The 24,124-nt window shown below is 46.2% G+C and overlaps 1 protein-coding gene across 1 annotated transcript in view; it reads right to left on the bottom strand.

The window, feature by feature from the left end:
- Positions 1-382: 382 nt before the first annotated feature.
- The window catches only part of CASQ2 (calsequestrin 2), a 65,482-nt gene continuing 41,740 nt past the window's right edge, over positions 383-24,124 (bottom strand). Inside the window, exons 6-11 of the mRNA XM_077842735.1 lie at positions 23,377-23,507; positions 21,684-21,729; positions 15,414-15,468; positions 5,302-5,402; positions 3,316-3,390; positions 383-1,802 (exon numbers count right to left, since the gene is read on the bottom strand). Coding sequence (XP_077698861.1) covers positions 1,584-1,802; positions 3,316-3,390; positions 5,302-5,402; positions 15,414-15,468; positions 21,684-21,729; positions 23,377-23,507 — 627 coding nt within the window. The 3' untranslated portion in view covers positions 383-1,583. The remainder of the gene's footprint in view (positions 1,803-3,315; positions 3,391-5,301; positions 5,403-15,413; positions 15,469-21,683; positions 21,730-23,376; positions 23,508-24,124) is intronic.

Genomic DNA, 24,124 nt, shown 5'->3' with positions numbered 1-24,124 from the left:
TCTCTCTGTGTGTGTCTCTCATGAGTAAATAAAAATAAAATCTTTTTTAAAAAATGAGTTAGGATTTTGCTCTGCTGTTTGAATTGCTTGTGCAACATCCAAACCAAGATCAATGAAAGCATCTAAAACTCGAGAGAGTGGTCAAGGTTAGAGACCCAGACTTGGAGGTCATTAGCACAAAGGTGGTAGCTGATGGGCATGGATGGTAATACCTTGGAACAATGTTAGAGTTGTGAGATACTGTGAAACACTCTCACTTAAAGGGCAGGCAGAGGAAGAGGGGCCAGAAAGAAAAACAGAGAAGGGATGGAAATGTAGGACAGGAACCAAGAGAGAACAAGCAGGATCAGAAAAACCAAGAGGATGTTTAAGATAGCCTCAATATTTTCAAAGTATAAGTTTAATGACAGAGTTAGTTGGCTACTATTCCATAAAAGAATTACCCTATTTCCAAAGAATTTGCACAGTGTCTTACACATGTGTTAAAAGATTGAGAAAATAAATTAGAACATCATAATATCAGCACACTTAATGCTAAAACTACTGAGCACAATGGAACTTTTAGATAGTTTGGAAGGCACTTTGGGATTTTCTCAGTGCCTCGGGGCACCATTCTGAACTCTAGCTATTGTCCTGCTCAAGTGTGGGAGGGCTGACAAATGGAGCATTGATTGACCTCTGGATAAACCAACTTCCACTCCCAATGGGAGCACCCACTAGCAGCAACAGAAAAGTGTATCCAGATCCCAGCTCAGGCTAAGAAGCCAGCTGACTCAATCAAGGGCATGAACCCTAGAGAAAAAATATTTAAAATCTTTCATCCTTACAGTTCCCCCAGCCCCTTGTGTATAATGTGAGACTTGCCACTGACAAGAAATTAAGAAAGCAAATCGACCTCCCATCCCATGTCCCAACGTGCTAGAAATGATGGTGACGTTTGTACGCATGTGTATCAAGGCCTCCTGATAGCTATCCAAACCCTTGGATCTGAATTCATAATGGTCTGACATACCCTTGAAATAGTACGTTTAATAGAGCCAAGAAAACCTGATTTATACACTTGTTTCCAAGGCTGAGCCTTTCCTAAGAGGGAACCTCTCGCTTGAAGGAGGGATTATCACTGATGTTCTAGGCACGAAGCTAAATGGATGAATCGTGGGTCTCCCTGGGCTCGGACTGTGAGGTCACTCTCTGCTTTGAGTTTGCCGGCTGTCAATTCTGTTATTATCACGTCAAGGACAAGTAGACTTGAGTTGAGGTGTCAGAGGATTATTGTCCCCAGACCGCCAGGTTCTGGCCTTGCCATGACCAGTGATGGTCTGGCAAAGAACAAGAGCTTTTCCAAGACAATCAAGACAGTCCACATGGGAATAATTCCCCACTAGTCCCTGCTGAGTGGGATTACTGGGTTTAGAGGCGTTTGCTGAGTGGAACAGCTCCCGGTGAGAAGAGGGTGGGAAAAGGCATGGGAAAGGGAGAAGGAGCTGGTGCGCGGAGGCTGGGGCTGCTCGCTGCCCCCTGGTGCTGTCTGCATGGTAGTGGGCAGCTGTGATTGTGTTTTCACCCATCACCCGGGGTCGGGGCTACTCATCATCATCATCACTGTCGTCATTAGACTCCTCATCAGAATTATTGCCATCATCATCGTCGTCGTCCTCGTCATCATCCCCGTCATCCCCCTCTTCATTGTCATCATCTTCAGTGTTTATCTTTCCAGAAAGCACATCCTCGATCCAGTCCTCCAGCTCCTCAGCCGTGGGCAGGTCATCATCATCAGGAATCTCCATCCAGACACTGTCAGCCTACAGCGAGAGAGCAAGAGAGCGAGCAAGTGAGTGCCAGAAGGACCAGCCAAACCAGAGGGCTCCGAGCAGCCTGGCCCAGTCATCAGGAACACGTGTGCGCTGTTTGATGGGCATGCCTCGATGCAGAGTGCTGTGTGTAGGAGCCTGCTTGTACAGTGTAAACGGAAAAGTGTGTTTCCATTGTGTGTGTGTATAACTGGCACAGAAGGCTCTCTGGGGAAGGAGAGTGGGTATGGAGGCAGGGCTGTGGAGGGTTGGAGGGGAATGGGCCAGCAGCTGCTCCAACCCCACCCCCCGAATTTCTGCCTTCCCTTCCCACCCTGGAGTAGTCTCTCCAGGTCACCAGCACCGCCTGGTGGACCCCTCTCCCTACCCTGACCTGCCTGCCCTCCTTATCCCCAGCATGAGCCTGACCCTGTGGAAAGTGCTGGAGGGTGGGAGGCAGCCCAGAATTGGGGCAGTTCCCGGGGTATTGGAATCAAGTATCATTATGAATCACAAGTATATTCACACCATTTTTTTTCCTTCTGATTTCATGAGCGTATCTACAAGATACCCATCTAACAGCAGCAAACACGTACATGCCACTTCCGGGAGGACAGCCATGACACTATCAGCAACGGCTCCCTCAGGAACTGGAACCAAGAAAGGGGTCAGGGCAGTGGGAAGTACTTTTGCTTTCCACCTCATAGGCTACTGTTTTATTTACAAGCGTTTTGAGTCAGTTTTAAAAATTATCAATCAGTATTACTAATTAAAAAAGCGGTTTACAGACTAAACAAATGTAGAATTCCCAAGGTGACCGAACGCCTACCAACGGGATAACATTGCTAACATCCACAAGCATTTCCACTGCAAATCAATTATGGCTCTAGTGACTTCTCTGGGGCCATCTCTTTCTGTCCACTATTTGCTCATTGTCTGTTGTATCTGTCTCCCCTTCTGTTTTTGTTATTATGGTGGACTTGTATCAACCATCGAGACTGAGGTCTAAAGCTCCTCCTGCTCCGCTAGTCCACCACACCGGCTTCTCTCAGACTCAGATCAATGGTGTCTGCTGGTGAGGAGTGGCCCCTGCTCCTCCGTGATCTTCCTCCTGCCCTCCTGCAGCCCCTTCAATCACCCACTGTGCAATGGCAGCTTCACGTGCGGGTTCCTTTGTATAAAACGAATTTGTTGTTGGGCTTTAGGAGAAAACACAGGACAGCATACTTGCATGGAAAGTTCCAAATAGTTGGTAAAACAGGACGGGCTGGCCCCAGAAGGAAGGAAATGGGCCATGTATTTCCATGGAAGGCCCATGGAAGACAATCATGACTCCATAGATTGGGACTGGCTCAGAGGCAAGGCTTGGGCCACACTGGCAATTTTTCTGAGCTTGGGCTGAGCCAAGGGCCCTGCTTGTTTCAGAGGAGGATAGATTCCTATACGTGGTGTCACAGTCTGGGCTGCCAGGCAGAAAACAGGACAACAAAGGGCGACAAAGCGAGTTTTCCTGAGGGATACTCACATCTGTCACATTCACCACCCCGATCTGTGGCTTGAATAGGTCAATCTTGAAAGTCTTTTCCCAGTAGGCAACAAGCTGAAGCAACAAAAAATAAGATTAGACCACAGGCAGAGGGCATTCCCTGTCAAAGCCACATATTGTGGCTGGACCCGCCTGCCCTCCCATCATCGGTCACCATTGCTTAAAGGTCTCCCAAACAGCTGTGGGCACTTCAGAAATTGAAGACTTGGCCTCAGCCCTTGAGTACTTTAAAGAAGTATGAGAAAAAGAGGTCATAACACAAACTATGAAAACATGTCATCTAAAAGCTTTGACAGCTGTAAGGAGGAATATTACAGAGATGGTCCAATGCCGATTTCCAAATTACTGTGGCTCTTTTATAGTTCACGTGTGGTGAGGGAACAATTTTACTCCACTTCTCTTTCAAGCTTCCATTTTAAAATCCCTTACCTTGCACTACTCTGATCCATGAGATGAGCTGGGAAGGCAGTGAAGGGCCATGGAAGTAAAAGGAGGGCTTTTTTGTTCACCGGGCTTGGGATCCACAGGGACTAATGTCTGACTGGGGCGGGACTAAAGGAGTAAGGGACCATGGAGCTAAGACAATGCAAATGTCCAGTGGCAGGAACTCTCCAAGGCGAATATATGGCCTGATGGGGACTGGGGATAATCAGGAACCTGGGAAATCCGAACAGTCTGAAGATTTCTCCTTTGTAAAAACCAAGGCAAACAAACATATAGAGTAGGTTGGGACAACAGCAGACCATCTGCAAGCTTGCACGACAAAGCAGTCCAAATAAACTAGAAACACAGCCAGGCAGAGGTTAACTAAAGAATCATGGTATTTAGGGTCTGATGAGCCCATGACATTGTTATGATTACCCAGAGTTATGACCTTGGCTCCCAGTGTCCTGAAAGTCTCTGCCTTTGATTCACTTATTCTGTATGTAGAATTGGGTGTCAGGACCCTTGAGGTCATTAAACTCCCTCAATTTTGGCTTTTTGGTCATGATATGATCAGCCATGTAATATGCAAAAAATGATAAGTCCTAGAAGAAGAGAAGTTAACATTTATAACCTCTGATAGCTAAACTTGTACTGCTTACCAGCAATTAAATTCAGCCTAAAGTCTATTGACTCACTAGTAGACAAATCTTTGGCATCACACACACCTGGACCAGGATATCACATCTCCCACATGGTGGCTTTACCCTTGCCAGCTGTTATTCTTTTCATCTGTCAGATATGGATTATGACAGTCCTTACTTACTATATAGGGTTGATGGGAGGGTTTGATGAGATGGTGCCTGTGAAGAATTTACTATAGTTCTTGGCATACAGTAGCTACATCCATTGTCACCACCACTGGGCTCATGTACCATACAAATTCTGTTTATTCTCTTTAAAATTAAGCATACTTAAGACTTTCTGGCCATTGATCACTAACACGAGCAAGAGTTCTGACTCTAAATTTCTTATACATTCAACATGCTATGGCCTGAGAGAACACAATGAAACAAGACAGACAGGGTCTCTACCCTCCAAGAGGTTGGAGTTCTCTCCACAAAGTTCTTCACTCTGCAAAATGGTCAGGTGGGATTTTTTATAACTTAGCATCTCAGGTTGCTGGAGAATGATGGGCCCCTGCCGGGACAGGAAAGAGGCTGTAGCAAGGGTAGTGGTGGGATGGGGCACAGGAACGGAAGTGTTAGCAGGATTTCACCCAGCTCACTCATGTGGACGGCTCCGTGGTTTCAGGGAGTGAGAATGGTGAGTGTAAGCATGTCAGCGTCAGCACCAGGTACAAAATTCAATGTTGCCCCACAATGTCACCAAGGTCTTCCACACTGGATAGAGGTGGTCACTATGTTTCCGCAAATGGTCCTCCTATTTCACATCCTCCTTCATGCTTCTGGGTCTCACACTAAACACAAACACGGGGCTGTGAAGGTGACCAAGGACAGTGCCTGGGTCTGGGCCACTCACCAGAGGAAAGTCATCCGGGTCGATCCACACGATGCTCAGGTCAGGGTTGTCTGTATTGTCTCGGGCCACCTGTTTCAGGATTTCCAGGAACTCGTAGCCATCTAAAGCAGGATTCAAGAAGTCTGAGTTACTCCCTGCACACACATGGGATGCAGACTGAAGAGTAGGGAGTGTGGTTTTTCCATGAGGGTTTTCTAGGCCATTTGGTGTATACCCCAGTTGTAGGATTATTCTATAAAATGAGTCAGATGAGAGCTCCAGCCACCGAGCAGCTTACTCAGAGGAAACAATACAAATTTTAAATTAAAAAAATGAAAAGTTCACAGGGAAGACTGGTTCTTAACTCAAAGCCGGGCTCCATTTGCTGGTCCACATGTGAAAACCAACCAGCCTTGAGTCAGCAAGTGCAATCCCGGATCAGAAGAACCCCTGCCTGGCCCTCTGTGCCCTCTCTTGAAACCAATAATTTGCTATCCCTCTGAGTTCTACGGACCAAGAACATTTAGGCAGGACCCTGAGATTTCTACAACTTGGAATTTCTAAAACCTTCAAACCAAGCTTCTGATTTATAGCTGGCTTTATAGCTGTGAGATAGTAAATGGGGCTTCCCTCCCTCTCGCACCATTTCCTTGTATGCTCTGCCCTCCCCCTAGTCAGGCAGCGGCATTTATTGCCCCCAGGGGAGGGATGATTCATAAGAAAAGCAGAGACAAGCCTTGTGAGCCTCAAGAACACAATTTTTTTTAATTAAAAAAAAATTAAAGCCTAAACCTTTAAGGACTGGGAGCATAAAATTTATACCATAAACAAAAAATTTCAGAAGCATGTTTAGTCACCCTAAAGCCCCAGCATCCCCACCCCACTCCTGACTAGGAACAAATAGTAGAGATTCTGGAAAGTTCCCGAGAATAAGCTCTGCCCCTGCGTGTATGTGTTTGCATGTACATACGTGTGTGTGCGTGCACAGAGATGCAAGCCAATGGGTGCCTGTGCGTCCACACACAGAAACTCCACACATCCAGGGAATCTCAGAGCACAGGGGACCCATGCTTTGTTTCAGAATGAAACTCTGGCAAATGGGAAGGCCCCAGAATCTCCTGGAGGACCCCTTAGTGCAGGAGCATTAGGGCAGGAAGGTCTGTCGGGAGGCCCCACTAGTTCTCTGTGGTTCTGAGGAATGCGGACGAAGCCACAGTTGGGATGAACAGGACCAGTGGTGATCTGCTGGGAACAAGGGCTAGAGGCCGCAGGAACCACAGCGACTCTGGCCAGATATATACCCCACCAGTCTAGGCCTGGGAAGCCGCATGACAATGGACTTTTAGGGATGCTGGGGTGAAGGTAGGGAGCCATCCGTGACCAGATCCAGTTCCCACCAGGTACAAGTTTGATTCTAAACAAAACAAAACAAAACAAAACAAAACAAGTTTGATTCTAGACAGGAAAGTCACATTTCTGGCCTGGCTGAATGTGTGGCCTGCAGTGTACATCTTCTCTACAAGCAACCCACCACCTGCCTTGGAATTCCATCTGGCAACTGCCCTTTCGTTGTTAAGTTTCTTCCTTTGTCAGAGGTCCCAGTCACTTTGAGCACCTGTTTAACAAGTCTCTCAAAAAACAAAACAAAACAGGGATCCCTGGGTGGCGCAGCGGTTTGGCGCCTGCCTTTGGCCCAGGGCGCGATCCTGGAGACCCGGGATCGAATCCCACATCAGGCTACCGGTGCATGGAGCCTGCTTCTCCCTCTGCCTTTGTCTCTGGTGCTCTCTGTCTCTCAGTCTTTCATGAATAAATAAATAAATAAAATCTTAAAAAACAAAAAAAAAAAAACAAAACAAAAACAAGTCTCTCCTCTCCCCAGAAGCTCCAGCCTTTGTTTGGCTCCTTGGGGCCTCTCCATAAAGGTTCTTCTCCACACTTCCTCATATTCTATACATTCCAGGTGAAATGCATGCTATTCTTAGCAGCTCTGCTCTGAGTGGGTGCTCTGAGTGCTCTGAGTGGGTCACTCTCAATGTCGCTAACTTGTACTGCTAGCCGTAGGATTCAGGCTGGGCTTCCTCAAGCCTTGCTACCTGGAAAGCAGAGCTCCTGCTCGGAAAGAAGAGCCTACAGCCCCTTCCTGCAGAGATGTGCTCTGCTTGGGTGATTTGCATATATAGAAATATATATATATATATTTCATTGGAGTTCAATTTGCCAACATAGAGCATAACACCCAGTGCTCATCCCGCCAAGTGCCCCCCCCAATGCCCATCACCCAGTCACCCCAACCCCCCCCCCACCTCCCTTTCCATTACCCCTTGTTCATTTCCCAGAGTTAGGTGTCTCTCATGTTTTGTCACCCTCACTGATATTTTCACTCATCCTCTCTCCTTTCCCCTTTATTCCTTTCCACTATTTTTTATATTCCCCGAATGAATGAAACCATATAATGTTTGTCCTTCTCCGATTGACTTACTTCACTCAGCACAATACCCTCCAGGTCCCTCCACGTCAAAGCAAATAGTGGGTATTTGTCGCTTCTAAAGGCTGAGTAATATTCCATTGTATACATAGACCACAGCTTCTTTATCCATTCATCTTTCGATGGACACCGAGGCTCCTTCCACAGTTTGGCTATTGTGGACATGGCTGCTAGAAACATCGGGGTGCAGGTGTTCCAGTGTTTCACTGCATCTGTATCTTTGGGGTAAATCCCCAGCAGTGCAATTGCTGGGTCGTAGGGCAGATTTTTCTATCTATTTCTGAATTACAGATCTCCCCCGATATCCAAAAGTAGAATGTTCCTATGTACCAAAATGTTGTAGAGAAGCAATAACATTCCATAAAGTAAAAAATCCTCTTTGGATCTCTTTTCATCAGCAAAAACAAGTAACAACATAGATATTTCGTAAATGCAAAGGGATGTGATGAGATTATTGAGACAGTGAGGGAAACCTGTATATCACAAGCTACGTTGTAGACAGACACTTGGGATGCATAGGGCCAGGGGCTTTAGAGGTCATTATCATTGTGGCGGTTGGGTGGAGTTGGGTTTGGGGGCTGTAACTCCTGCTGCCTGTAGGAGTGGCTGAGAAGGTCGAGCTCCTCTAGAGTGCCACTGGCCACTGCTGTCCGAACACTGTGGATCTCCCTTCTCTGGAACCTGTGGATTATGTATCATCATGCACACACCACAATGGGAAACTCTCTAAAAACACTTTCTATGACTACTCTTGGGAGCCAGAAGGAAGTACTCTGGAAGGTGAACTTGACGAATGTAAAAGTGAACTTGACAAATCAGAAATTCATGAGGAGGATAAAATTCAACAACATAGCCCCTGATTCATGTAGAAAGTAAATCTGAGGTACAAGAGATAGACTTGTGTAAAGGGAGGGGAGAAGCCGCCTAGGCACCGTATTGCATCATTGGTACTACAGCTGCACACACAAGAGAGTGCTGTAGATTTGTGATGGAAAACCCCACAGAATGTTGGAATTAATAAAAAGGAATGATACATACAGGAACCCTTTTTACTTTACATGCTAAAGCAGGTTTGGAGATAAAAATGAAAAGATTGAGGGAATAAAAATCGGAATCTACTAGGAAAATCAAACAGGTTGGAGTATTTACGTAAAACAAGAGAAGACAACATTTTGGCTTAGTGCTCAATTTTAGAACTATGACAGGGTTTTACACCTACAGAAGACTAAGGAAAACTCAAAAAACATTCACAGAGTAAATTGATAAATGAGTTTGACACTAAAGCAAAAGAAACCTCATCCAGAGCCAAGGACAGTTTTTTTTTATTTTTGGGGTGATGAATTCTATAATAGGCATAATCCTTCTGCATCCCTGGATATTTCCAAAAATAGAGTAGAGGGAGGCAGCCCAGCATGAGGCTTGAACATACAGACACTTGGGGCAAACCACCTGGGTCCAAATCCTGGTTCTGCCATTTTGAGTGTGACTTAGGGCAAGTTACTTAAGTCTTGGTCCCTCATCTGTAAAATTGGGATGATGATAATAAAAGTACCTATTTCATAAGGTGGTTGTAGGTCACATGAGTTAGTACCTCTAAATCACTGAGACAGCGCCTAACACATAGTAAGCTTTAGCCATTATTCCTAAATGATCTGGACTCCTGCTTAAATAAAGGGAATGTGGCCGTTCATTTCTCCATTAGTGCGTAGGTAATAAGTACAATGATCTGAGCACAAACAGTGTGTTAGGTGCAGTCTTGGCCCACACAGTAGAGAAGACAGGCTCATAGGAAGTTACGCCAGGAGATAGGATGTCGGGACACCTGGGTGGCTCAGTGGTTGAGCATCTGCCTTCGGCTTGGGGTGTGATCCCAGGGTCATAGGATCGAGTCCCGCATTGGGCTCTTCTCAGGGGGCCTGCTTCTCCCTCTGCCTACGTCTCTGTCTCTCTCTCCGCGTCTCTCTTTAAAAAAAGGAGATATGGTGTTATGGGGCAGTTCCTTCTGGCCCCTGTTAATGATTCCATGACTGAAGGCTTCAGGGGTGGCTGTGCCAGCAGGTGTGATTATGAGAACCTTGCCTCAATATGTGGGTTAAAGCAAGGTTTAATTCCTTTATTTCAAGGTCATTAAGCTAACTTGGACATTCCTGATTCAAGGTTCACAGGCCTGGTACGTTCTCTACCTTTTTATTCCCAGCCTTGAATGTAGACCTGCTGGAATGGATTCTCATGCATGTGGGAAAGTTGAGGGAAGGCCACTAAACTGGTCTCCCAGGTATTTAGTTGCTACAATTGTAAGTTACAAGTTCAATTTCCTCTTAGGGAGAGCTTCTGTTTTTTTGTAGAACTGGTGTCTGGGCAGGTGCCTTTGGAAAAGGGAAATAGCCACCGTGGACTTTCCCTTTTTGATGGGGGAAGCAGGTGCATGAAACCATATTTCACTTCTGTAATTCAATGTAAAGCCCAAGACAAGTCCACAATTGGAATTGCATGAATGAATGGATAGATCTGAAACAGATGAATGTTTCCTTCATCAATGATACCTAAACTTAGAGACCTTTTAAAATTGTGGCCATGTATCTTTTAGAAGGAAGAGTCCATCATTTTTTTTAAGCTAAATAAAAAAAAAAAAAAAGGAGGAAATATTGTTCCATGATTTTGGACCTAGCAGTTATTTAGCCACTGAAACTAGTCTCTGCCTTTAATCTTCTTATCTAGTCCTCCTAGAGTCAGGAAGATTTTCTTATTTCCATTTTAAAGAGGATGGAGTTGAGACTGGGGAGAGAATGTGGCTCGCCCAGCATCACGTGAGAGCGCGGGGAGGAGTCAGGATTCTAACTCAGGTCTTTGGTCTGCAGGTCTAGAGCCATTTCCACAAGCATTTTCCGTCTGGGGTCTTGGGCCTCCTACCAAAGCTGTTGCCATTTTCCTTCCTCAAGGTTGTGCTCAAGATTTGTGAGTGGAGTGTGAATGCTTCAACAGGAGGGGAGCAAGGGGCTTGAGGAGACAGCCTGGAGGCAGCGTCCTCTGGGGCAGTTGGATGCCCCCTGCCCCCCGCCCCTCCTTCTAATCACACCACATCCTCCCCCCAGCCACAGTGTGCTTGCTTGGTTAACTCGGCGAGGTCTCTAAGTGCCACTAGAGTCTTAGAGATCAGCCTAAATAAAGAAGAGGGACCTGGCACTGTGAGAACCAAGACTCCCTGACTGCCACACGGGCTTGGAACCTGAAGTCCCATGACCCAGGGCTGAGGGCTCATGTGCAGCCAGGTTTCCCACGGCAAGCAAGAGGCCTCGGGGAATCACATCTCTGTGGGAGGGGAAACTGGTGATTATGCTCTCCTCCTTCCCAGGCAGGGAGGATCTGGTGGGAATGAGGCTGCACCAAGCCCTGGGGGACCAGTTCCAGGCCAGTCACAGCCCTGTTAGGAGCCAGGGCTCTGTCTGGCACAGACGGGTGTATCTCAGAGCGCGGCCTAGGGGCTGAGAGCCTGGGTTTGAATCCCAGTTCTGCCACTTATGAGCTATGTGACCTGGCGACATTGTTTAATGTCTCCATACCTTTGTTTCCTCATCTGTGTATCGGGGAAGAACATACGGACGATACCTAGTGCACAGGGCTGTTGTGAAGATTACATGCATGGTTCACACTTAGCAAGAACAAAAAAATGTTAAGTTTGATAAACCAGATTTACATCTGGGAAGCTCAAAGAAGCAGTCAGCCCTCCCATTTGAGACAACTGATCTCAAAAACATTTTACAAGAACCCCCAGGCGGTTGCAATCCAATTGGAACGGGGCTTGGAGACACTCATTCCACGGCCAATCCACGCGTGTGCACGGCAGCCTGTCCTTGCATTTCCAGCCTGTTAGTGCTAATATTCCCTGGGCCCTTGGAGGATATCCATCCAGCGTGCACTCATGTAGAAATGCCACTCTGCGAACCTTTCAGCAGGTGTTATAAAGAAGATGTCAGCCTGACGCAGACACATCGGGGGGCGGCAGAGGAGAGGTGTTCATTTGCAAACCTGTCAAGCAGTGGCTCCGGGGCCATCCTGAGCTCAGGAGGCTCTGGAGGAGGAAGACGGAGCAGTGCGCAGGGCCTGGGGCAGGAGCAGAGCACAGGACTTGTCCTTCCAGGGCCTGGAGAGCAGATCTGCAGTCTGGCAGTGGCAGAACGACTTGGAGAGGAGCCCTAGGGGGACCCCGGTCCCTGGGATAGTCAGTCCTATCCCCAATTGGGGACATCAGTGGACAGCAGGGGGATGGCTGACTTCTCTTCCTTAACTGGCTCTCAAGCGTCCAGATGGCTGCTCTCTTCTCACTTCCCGCCTTCTGCTTGCCCTGCACACCGCACACACACACACCTATTGTGCAGCAGCAGAGCGCATGCTCAGGCCAGCCTCTGCAGGGCAGCCAGGCAGGTAGCAAGCTCAGCTGCACTGTGCCCAGAAAAGCCGCCAGGAAATCAAAGCTCGCATGTCCGCTGTGCCTCTAGCTGCATGATCTCCAGCTGGCCACTGATCTTCTCTGATCTTCTCCAGGTCTTCCACATGGTAGAGGTGGAGGGAGTGGTGAAGAGCACAGAGAGGAAGGAGGCAGGCTGAATGATCACTGGAGGTCCCCAGGGGTCATAACTGGATGGGGCCCATGGTCATCAGCAAAGCCTGGCCCCCTGAAGGAAGCCAGTCAGCCCTTAGCTCCATTCCTGTTCTGCTTTCCCCTAGCAGGTCACCCTGTCTTGGCCTCACCCTCCTCGTTTGTAAAATGAGAAGAAAACAAGCAGTGCCCACGTGAGGTTCCGTCACATAAGCATACAAGTGATCATCACCAACTTCATCATAATCAGGACCCAGGCAGAGGTCAGGAAAGCCCGCTGGAATTCGAATCACAGCAAGTGATTCAGAAGACTCACTCTTCTCATCTAGGCTGGGATGGTCATGATCATGCACTTACACAGAATGGGACCCAGTGAGATCATCTCCACGTCCCACTGGCCCTCAAGTCTTAGCTCTCTAAGGAGAGCTGCATGGATGTCCCAGATGTATGTCCTTCTTTCTTTGGCCAAGCCAGTAGGGGTCTGGCTGGGGCCATCAGCCTTGCACAGCTTGTTAGCAGGAGCAAAGGTACACAAGGAACTGCCGTCTGGGCAGGAATGAAGCTCCTGATCCCTCGGCCAGGCCCCTCTGCCCCGGGTTACACTTCAGTGACCTGGAGGTCACAACCGACTAGCCGCAGAGTTGGGACTTGCACAGAAAAGTCTTTCTTTCCCAGCCCCAAGTGGGCCAGGCCCTCCCTTGAAGCAAACGCCCTGATCCCCCCCCCCCCCACCCCTCCCTTTCAGGGCATTTCTTCCAGCTTCCCAGTAACAAGCCCTGGCTTGGCCTCCTCTGGGGAAAAGAACAGCTTCAGGCCCAGAGATATTTGTGCAGGGAGGAGGTGGAAGTAGTTTCAGGAGCTTGATTCATTGCAGCCACAATCTCGGTCAGACAGGTTCCTGCAACTTCTTGGAGGCCAATTTGTTCCATTGTTCCACAGAGCCAGACAGGCTTCCCCACAATCCTGGATGGGGGTGGGGGGTGGGGGGCAGGAAGCCCCCTGGAGTCATGCCAGCAGGCTGCCGCTGATGGCAGTTTCATCTCTGTTCACACAACACCAGGGATCCGACTCTGTTTGATTATGGCTTGTAAAACCTGGGCAATTGGCTTCCTTCGCTGTTTTCCCCTGCAGGGGCAGAGGGGTGGCCAGAAACTGCTAGAACCACGCTGGCATTTCGTTTTCAGACAAAGACTAGCTATCCTTGAAGAGTTTTGCCAACCCTCCAAGTCCACAGTGGGAAAACTGAGATGCCAGTGAGCATTCAAAGACTTTAACAAAAACAAAGGAGGAGGAAACACCCTCAGATAATTTGGAGTGTAAATTTGGTTTTGATACAACAGAACATTGTTTGGCCCTAAAAAGGAATGAATCACAGATACACACTACATAATGGATGAGCCTCGAATGTACTATGCTGACTGAAAGGGGCCAGGCACAAAAGGCCACAGATTACATAATTCCATTTCCATGAAGTGTCCACAGTCATCAAATCCGTTGAGACAGAAAGTTGATTAGTGGTTGCCAGGGGCTGGGGGAGGGGAAGTAGGGGTGACTGCCAACAGGCATGGGATTTCCTTTTGAAAAAGGTGTTGAAAATGATCTGGAATTAGATAGTGCAAAACCGTGTGACTATACTGAAATTACCACTGAATCGCACACTTTAAAAAGGCAAATACTGTCATGTGTGGATTATCTCACAAGTTTAGAAATGGTGTGATAAGAGCATTTAGGTTTCCATCTGTAAGAATCACAGAGGCTGATAATGTGGTAACGACAACAAAAAAACTGGTGTTGAGAATCAGTGTTCGTCAGTCATCTTCCTATCTGCTCACCTCCCAAGAGCCATTTATTGAGCACCTACTCTGTGTCAGGGTGCTATGCAAGGACCAGGTATGTATTGATGACCAAGACAACCCATGGCTCCTTCGTGACCTCCCATTAACTCCTTGTGCCCTCTTGGGAAGTTTGCTCAACTTCTTGGAGCTCCCTTGGCTGTCCCTAAGGGTGTACAGAGGTCCCAGGCAAGCGCCACCGTTCTACATTGCCTGGGTTGGCAGTTCCTAAGCCTGATGGTGCCTTAACACTTGCTTCCGAGCTCCATGAAATCACAGGTTTCTGGAGGTCCTGTCATAATCAGCCCCTGGTGGCTTTGGTGCTTGTGGCTCTCCACACTGTCAGGTCCCAGGACCCTCGCCTGGGCACCTCACGGCCCAAGGCCTTGCTGCTGAGCCATCCTAAATGAAGTGCCTTGCCTTCTCTGTTTGCAGTGCGGATTATGCCCAGACTCCCCTTACGCGCTCCGGAATGCCCACTTACACGATCCCCCTGGGGCCCCCTCATCTCACAGAGCATTGCCAAAGGGACTTAGCATTTTATTGCCAGCAATATTGATTTTTCCTGCCCTTCCCTCTCTGCCGATGTTAAAAAGAGTGAGGCCAGGAAAAAGTCGTCCAGGTTCCAAAATAAAACAAAGTCACGCATCCATTTGCAGGGTCATTTTGCACTTGAGAAATCAACTGCTGGTTTTGTCCAGTTCTCACTGCTTGAACGAATATTATCTATTAAGTTTTCCAAGCACAGACCATATTTTACAAACCAAAGCATACATTTGTTGTAATTTTAATGTAGGATTGTTATTTATATAGGCTAGATCATAATCCTGGTAAATAATACACAAGTTCTCTCTCTCTCTCTCTCTCTGTCTCTCTCTCTCACACACACACACACACACACACACACACACACACACACACACACACCCTGGAAAGCTAGGATGTCTTTATATTCTCCCCAGTATTCAGCGCTTCTTCATACTTTGGAGAGCTACGCAGAATAGAATGAGGTTCAGCTCCACCCACATCTCTCCTCTTAGCTGAATGCACACTGACAAAGGATTCGTGGCCAACCAACGACCACCAGGGGGTGCCCAATATCTTGCAGTGGCCTTGTAGACCGGAAGTGAGGGAAGAGCAAGGAATGAGGGCTGCCAAAGGTGAGAAGTCAGATCCCGCTTAAGGTGTAAGGGGGCAGATGGGGAGGGTTTCCTACCTGGGTCACTCCTCTCTGCAAAGGCCACAATGTGGATGCCGTTCAAATCATCTTCCTGGAGGAGAAAGGAATCAGAGGTTACGCTCCTAAGTGGAGAGACAAGGGGGCAAGTCAGGGACAGACACAGAGGCTGGGATGGAAGTGGGCAGTGGGGAGGCGGTGGAGGGGCAGTGGACACCCGGGGCCAGGGGGACAGAGGGACACACGGGGAGGAAGGAAACACTCTGAGCAACTGGGAGGAATGTGTGCTGTCCAATGCATGGGTTTGCGAGACGGGCAAACACCCACTACACACAAGACATGAGCACTGAATGGGCCTCACTCCTGTGGGCTGCAGGATCCAGGAGGGCAGCAGTAAAAGGCAAAAGAGGAAAAACATGAGTCTGGCTCATCAGGAGCCCGAAGGCACCAAGCCCAGAAGCACAGCTCAGTAAATGCAACTGTTGGTCTGCGTTTCAAGAATTCACCACCAGCAACCAGCGATTACGGGACAGTCTGAATGCCGCTGACAGATCCTGAAGCTGTCCCCAAGTTGGCAGCAGGTAGACTGAGGTAAATTAGGCCGTAGGTCTGTCCTGTTCATGCAAGAATCATATAGGAGCATAGGAGCATAGGGTGTCTTCATGAGCACGCCCCCTACTGGGGAACTGTGTAGTCAGCAAGGGGCACCTTCCTGGGGTGGAGGTGGGGGCGGCTCCTGCTTGGGGCCAAGGCTGGCGGAAGGCCTCTAACGCATTTCTGAGATGTGGGAGGCTATGCAAAGAGTGGATCTAGAGGTGAAGGGATGACAGTAACAGGGTCACTGGGCAAGCAAGGGCATTCCATGTTTCTACATCCTGGACAGAATGGACCATGCACCTGTGTCCCCTTTGCATCAATGCATCCTGCAAAAGGAAGAGCAGGAGCTTCGGCGGAGACTCTGTAGGAAAAATGTGATTCCTCAAAAAACATGGAGAGGAGGATGTGTAAAAATGAGGCACCAGTGATGAACTGGAGTGAATACTGATTATTGCTAACCCCGGAAAAGGGAGTCACTGGGCACCCTGGATGTCATATCAGAATCATCCTGTGGAAAAAACTCCAGGCATCTCAACCCTCCTATGATCCCCGTTTCCATTTCAATTGATTTTAATGCTGGTGCAATCCTATCTAAATGCTAATTTTTCCCTTTGAGTTTGGAATGGACAAAACCTCCAAAAATTCTAAGACAGATTAAATGGGAAATATTATTATTAAAAACAAGAGAGTGAGCATGGGCTTGGTGAGACGCTCTGGGGAATTGAATTTTACAGATAGGTACCTGTGTGCGCGTGTGCATGCGTGTGCAGGTTTATTACACAGATCCGACAGCAACCAGAAGGGGAGTCTGAGGTTTCACTGTTTTACATTTGCTATGATCACCCAACAGAATATCCTGATCAGTTCTCATTAGACTTCCCTTCTTCTCTGTCTCCTGCCATCAGCGGGAAGTGAGCAGTGTTAACTCTGTGCAGCAGGCTTCACTTCTGTGTGCCCTTCTAGAATGCATCGGGAAATTGGTTTTGGAATTAAGAATCCATATTTGTTTGCTAAGAGGCTGCTCATCATATGGCTGTCACTCCACAGGCCTAAGATGGTGCCTGAATGGAGGGCTATAATCAAGGCTCAGAGTCAGCTCATAAACCTGTGCTGAACACTTATAAGGAAGCAGGTGCATGCTGGGTGCCAGGTATTTTCAGTAATAAACTCACAAGGCAAGAATCCATGGGCAAGTGCACGAATCAGGGTTAGTCAGTGAGAATCCAATGTGCATGAGTGAGGAAGAGCCTAGCTCACCAGGCACTGGACTGACACCACTCAGGGGCTTTCTCTTGAACCTTTGCTTCGGGTCACCCGTTTGACCTTTGAACCACATTGCTTTGGAAACTATCTTTCTAATAGCAGAAATCGTCCCTTCTCAACCAGATGGCAAGCACTCTGAGGGAAAGGATTATGCCTTCGAATAACACTGATGATTAAAATAGCCACCATAGCATCTGCCCCCTGCCGTTCTTTGTATCAGTACTTTGTAAGTACGTTATTTCTAAATCTCAGACAAAAGTCTTATTCCTAATTAGTGCTTAAAGAATCGAAGGGACTTATCTAAATGCTACAGAACTAGTGCGTGACATAACTGGGATTCAAGCCAGTTCTATCTGGCCTTGCGTGATTTTTCTCTCACTGAAAGGGTCCAGAATAAGCCACTGTGGCATAAAAATTGTTTTGAGCCAAAAGCATATGAATCCCTGAATGCCTTATCTACCTAAAAACAGAGCCTCCCAGAAGAACTTGGTTGTCATAAACCCCATCCCCAAGAGCCGCTCTGATTTCTCTTCTCAGATATTATCACAGAACTAGCAAATCTCCCACCTATTCGCCAAAAGCCCATTTCTCTTTCCCAAAAAGACATTTGTCTTTCCATAAGTTCCCTTTCTCCACAACCTCCTAACAAGTCACTTGTTCTCCCAGAAGTGACCCCTTGCCTCTCCCATTTCCAGTTAAGATGGTGGATAAGCCCCTTCACATTTCCTTGTAAACGCCCTTGCATAATAAATAGGTCATTAAATCTGTCTCTTGCCCACGCCAATCTGTATTTTGTCAGTTTAATTTTCGGCCCTTCAGAACTGAACCTAAGAGGGTAGGAGAAACAGTTTTCCTCCTTGACATCACCAATAGCAACAGAATGAATCTATTGTCCCCTATAGGGTTTGCAGATGTTTCAAACTCAGATTAATGACTCTTAAGTTAAAAGAGGCTGATGAGAAGGCCTGGGTGGCTCAGTCGGTTAAGCGTCTGCCTTCTGCTCAGGTCATGATCTTGGGGTCCTGGGATGGAGCCCTGCATCAGGTTCCCTGCCCAGCAGGCAGTCTGCTTCTCCCTCTTCCTCTGCTCTTCTCACCACCCCACCCTGCTCCTGCTCTTTCTCTAAAATAAAATAAAATAAAATAAAATAAAATAAAATAAAATAAAATAAATCAAAACAATAAAATAAAATGGATGCTGATAAGGTAAGCTGACTGAGCCCCAGATTCCCCCAAAGAGCTGAAGACTTAGGAATTACTTTGCTGAATACCCTACTCTGAATTCTCTTTCACTTTGTATGTCCATCTGTCATAGTATGAGCTATACTGGAGTGGCATTATATGTTTTGAGACTGTTTCATCTACTCAACCCTGAACTCCTAAGGACACAACAGCGATGTTCATTTTTATAACCCCTGTGCTTAGCACAATGTAATAGGTAATTAAATGCTCACTGACTTAAAAAAAAAAAAAAAGCATACGGTGATAAAAATCTTACACACTAGTTGAAAAAAAAGAGAAAATATTAGAGATACCAAAAGGAAACCACACATCAGTTACCCACCAACCAGATATATTACCACTGTTCTTGTTTTGTTCTGTTTCCTTCCAGAGTCTGTTGATACTTGTTCTCTTGTTGAATGAAGCGAAGTAAAGAAAAAAACATGCGCTTAAAACTACGGACTCCCTGGTGTGATGGAGCATCCCAGGGGCTTATCTGGAGGTTTCTGGCCCCCTTTTGGAAGCACTACTTTGTTACTGCCACAGAGAGAGGGTTATTCCCTAAAGCACTGCTGACTCCCATCCCTGTGGGCTTTTGGCCAGGACCCTGACCACTTGCCAGGCTGGAAAGCTGGTTGGAAGGTAAGGTGTCAAAGGGGGAGGACCGGTCAGCACTCAGTCTGGGTGACCACCCTGCCCCATTTTGACATTCTTTGAATACTCTCTCTTTTTTTGTTATTTTTTGTTTTTTTAAAAAAAGATTTTTTATTTATTCTTTGAGTATTCTAAATAAATAAATAAATAGCTATTCGATTTACACAAGGCAAGTATTGCATCACCAATTTCTTTAGTAATAATTAAGAATGCGTTTTTTATGGGTCGCTGCTTTAAGAACCTGCACAACTGGAGAAAGACAAAAGTCAATACTTGCTTTCACTCAACTTAGTTTTCCCATCTGATTTAAATATTTTGCAATGTCTGGGGAAGTGGGTGTTGAAGATCAAGACTTCCAAATTCATTAACTGGTCACTCTCCCCAGCTTCTATGGTTTGATTTGCTGTGGCCAAGGACCCATGGAGATGCTGCTTTTCAGAGCAATGCTTTCCTAGGTGGCAAAGGTGGATGGGGAAGGCACATGGGAAGTGACTCCCCAGAGATCCCTCTGACCAAATGATTCCGGCTTCTCCTTTGTAAGGATGGGAAGATGATCCTGTCTTCCTTCCTTAGTTGAAGACTTGGGACTGGTTAGGTCTGATTACAGCTTCTGGAGAAATCATATGGGGATTCCATGATGGTGTTCATGGCCAAGATCAGATCCTGGGCCAGGAAAACAAATTTTTTGTGTGTGTAATATAAAGGACATTAGTGGGACACTGGTCAATTTGAATAAGGTCCATAGATGAAATCGAGTTTTACTGATTTCCTGATGAGTACACTATGGTTATGAGAGACATTCCTTGTTTTTAGAAAATATCTGAAGTATGTAGGGGTTAGGGGAGTTGTGTCTGCTACTTGCTCTCAAATAGTCCGGCGGGGAGGGGTGGTGGACAGTAGGGAGAATGTTTATACCTATTATCTGTTAAGAACTGTGTGATCAAGCAAAGGAGGTAAAATGTTAACATTTAGGGAATCTGGTAAAGAGATCATGGAATTCTTTACATTATTTTTTGTAAGTCTGGAATTATTTTGAGTAAAAGTCAAAAATATCTTTTAAAAGGAATATTATTGAGGGGCACCTGGATGGCTCAATTGGTTACGTGTCTGCCTTTGGCTCAGGTCATGATCCCAGGATCCTGGGATTGAGCCCCAAGTCGGGCTCCCTGCTCTATGGAGAGTCTGCTTCTCCTTGTGCTCCTTACTCATCCCCCACCTCACTTGTGTGCATGTGTGCTCTCTTTTTCTCTCTCCCAACTAAATAAATAAAATCTTAAAAAATTTTAAAACTAAGAGGAATATTATTTTTAAAGCACTGTTACACTCTTGTTATTTTTAAATCTAGTAACAAAGCCTTTTAAAGGTTAAATTTTTGGAAAGTTCAAATGTTAGGAAAGTATGTTGCCATTGTGCTGGGTTGTTCTTAAATAGTCCACTCCTCCAGACTGGATTACTTGCTCTTCAGTGTCTTTTGAAATGTTTGTTCTGCCTTCAAAGGTACAAATAGGTTACCAGTAATAAGACATCAAGTGTCAAGTTACTCCATGATTCTGTTCATATGTCATTTTAGACTCGAATCAAAGCATAAATAAATATATGCTTCCATGTTAATTCTCCAGCCCCCTCCCCCATCCCAGCCCTTGACAAAATGTTGCCTTACGGGGATATGGCTTACTCTAGGGAATTATATTGAAGGGAACACAAGATTTGGCTCCAAATGATGCAAATTTAAATCCCAAGATCTAATGCTTATTAGTTAGCTGGCCTGTAGTAATTAACTTAATCTGTATGATCACCAGTTTCCCCATGTAACATGAAGTTAAATAATACTTGTTCTACAACACTTTTTAGAACTGTTGAAACATCCAGGTTAAAAGGATACATGGACTGCTTTGAAAAAATGCTCCACAGGCTTTGGTTATCACTGGTTATGGAGTTTTGTATAAAAGCTGAGGTGGGGTGGGAGGTTGTATGTCTGTGACCCTCTCTCTACACTATTTGACCTGCTGACACATTGTCTATGACTTAGACCTGAGCGCAATCTGACTCAGTGCCTTCCAGCACCTTGAGTTGTTGATATTTATGAAAACCACTAAGATTGATCAGCCAGACAGACACTTACCAGGTTCTGGGCTCTTTGCAACCTCTCATCCTTACAAAACGCCCTGATTTGAGAAGCAGAAACTAACTAAAGTTAGAAAGATAACATGACAATGTAAGACTTAGAGCTACCAGGTAGCAGATTCCAGATTTGAACCCAAGTCTATATGACTCCTTTCATTATGTTACCCTGGGTTTCTGGTGGCCAGTGAACAGAAGCCAGTAGTCATCGTGGGAAATAAACTCAGAGATGGAGTAGTTTTGCCTCATGGGTAGTACCAAAGAGGCTTAAATTAGATTCATGGAGAACTGGGCTTTAAATGAGTGTGATGTTATCCATGTTTCAAATATTCCGCCATCCAGACATCCACTCTGGCAAAATAAAATGTGGTTGAAGTTCGAGGACTCAAAGGGGTACTCCTCTTGGGCAATATACTGGTGTCTACAAGGCAGAAAGAGTTTGCCACTTTCTTACCCATGTTTCAAACATGTCTTCTGGGCGTAGGCGACGTAGGGTGGGTCTGAAAAAAACAAAACAAAGACGAGCTTCCTTGAGTAGGGATTACCACAGCAGACACCGCAGCTTCAGCACAGTGAAATGTAAAATGCAATGCTGGTTCATTTGCAAGGACATGAAAAACTCTAGAAATCTCCCCTAAGGAGATGGAGCTGTTCTATCCTGATGCACCACATGGGGAGCTGGGTCTGAAGCTCCCAGCCTTTGCACAGACCCATTTGATCCAAGGATTATAAAGCCTAATTACAGTGGCACCTGGGTGGCTCAGTCAGTTAGGCATGCGACTCTTGATTTCAGCTCAGGTCTTGATCTCATGGTTGTGAGTTCAAGCCCAGCATTGGGCTCCATGCTGAGTGCAGAGCCTACTTAAAGATATAAATAAATAAATAAATAAATAAATAAATAAATAAATAAATAAATAAATAAAGTCTATTAGAAACAATGGGTCAGAGGGTGCAGGGTCACAGTGTATTCCCAGGGCAAGAAGCCATTTCCTTCCTCATAGACTGGGGCCACTCTTGAGAGCCCAGAGCAGACCCAGAATGAGGACACCTGGGAGCAAAAACAGAAGTCTTGGTTTTCCTGGACCAGAAATGCATTGTTTTATCGTCAGGGGCATCAATCCAAAGCTTTTGAGAGATGTGTGGATGAACAGGTAAAACTATATTTTGCTCATGGTTTTCTCTCCTTCTGAATGTTGGCAAAGCTATGTCAGACTCATTGAGATTTGCTCCTCCAAATGCTGCCTCCCTGTTGGGTCCAGGACAACTGGGTAATAGAATCATTGTGCTTGTTCCGGGTTCCACAGACACATGTGACCACATGCTGGAGAGGGTGGGTGGTGTGGTGAGGTGGTGAACCCACCACCATGTTCAATGTTTCAAAATTGTCCCTCCCTCAAAAGCAGGGGTCAACCAACCATAGCCGGTGGGCCAAATCCAGCCAGGGCCTCCTGTATTTATAAATAAACTTTTATTGCGATACAGCCACACCCATTTGTTTACATATGGTCCACAGCTGCTCTCACACTACAATAGCAGAGTTTTGTATTGCGATAGAAACCATCTGGCCCGCAGAACCTGAAATATTTATTCTCTGGCCCTCTACAGGAAAAGTTTGCTGGTCCATGCTACAGCTACTCTAAGTGGTATCAAATATTCCTCCCCCAGAACTTCCATGTATAAAATGCTCATCCATGGCAAAGTTATGTAACTACTCTTGAGCCCAATTCCTTGATCCGTAAAACTGGGGTAATAATAATACTCTTTAATGTTAAATATTAGATAAAATAGCTTCTGTAAGCACCTAGCATTGTATTTGGCATATAAGAGGCTGTCACTAAATCTCTCTTGTTATTATTGCAGAATTTGACTTGTAACTTACTTCGACTTGGAGGGGATCTGCTGATTGTGGGGAGGTGGTCTAACCCTGTTTGCAGACAGAACCCCATATTCAGAAAAGGTAGCAATATCTCTGCCCAACTGATCAATGACCAACAAAGCCATACTACTGATTTCAGTTCTGCTGGGGTAGTAGCTCCAACTTGTTGCTCCTGAGAGGCTTAAAAATGTTAGGACTGAGAAGTTCTTCTTCATCTTCCAGACACCATACCCCACCACCACCACCCTCCCCTGCATGCCATCTGGGGCACCTTTGGTGTTCCTTCACAAACTCCACAAGCTCCTCTTCTGTGTAAGGTTTGTCAGGGATGGCAATGGGCTCATCCATAAATGGCTCATAGAAGTCAACCTCATTCATCTTCAAGGACAATTTCTTTGCAACCTGTAACAATGAGAAATACGACAAGAGTTTCCTTGAATGCTAGTCTAGAATAGCAGTGGGTTGCCCATCTATAAGGAGTGTGTGTGTTTTCTGGCAAAGGTATGAGCATATACATGCAGTTTTAACATAAATGTTGAAGTGGTAGAAACTCATTGCTGAAACCCTCACTGGACCAATCAAAGAAGGACAGACAGAAAGGAAAGACCCTATCTGGCAAATGGGGTCTAAGCAGAAACAGGGAGCAGTGGGAATGAAAAGTGTGAAATCTACTTGTACAATCATCATCAATCCACTGTATTTGCCAGGGCTGGAGGAAGAAGCAAATGTCAACAGAGCAAGCTCAGTGTTCTGGGATGTGTGGATTTAGCTGAACCAATTTTAACACAGGCAATTGACAGAAACCATTTAAAGCTGACAAGTACTCAAAATCAGAGGTCAACCCATTAATCTGTCCTCGATCAGCTCCTAACCCCTACTTGTGATTTAGGCTGAAGCACTGGCTCTGGGGTTATATCTCAGTACTGGGGCTTGTCTGATGGTTTCTCAGACTTTAGGAACTGCCCGCTTTGTTACCAGCCAGAAGGTGACCAACCACCCTGGTTTGTCCAGAGGGAAGC

The sequence above is a fragment of the Canis aureus genome, chromosome 12 (genome assembly GCF_053574225.1).
Source record: "Canis aureus isolate CA01 chromosome 12, VMU_Caureus_v.1.0, whole genome shotgun sequence".
NCBI classification, from domain to species: domain Eukaryota; kingdom Metazoa; phylum Chordata; class Mammalia; order Carnivora; family Canidae; genus Canis; species Canis aureus.
This window is presented reverse-complemented; position numbering and strand designations above follow the sequence as displayed.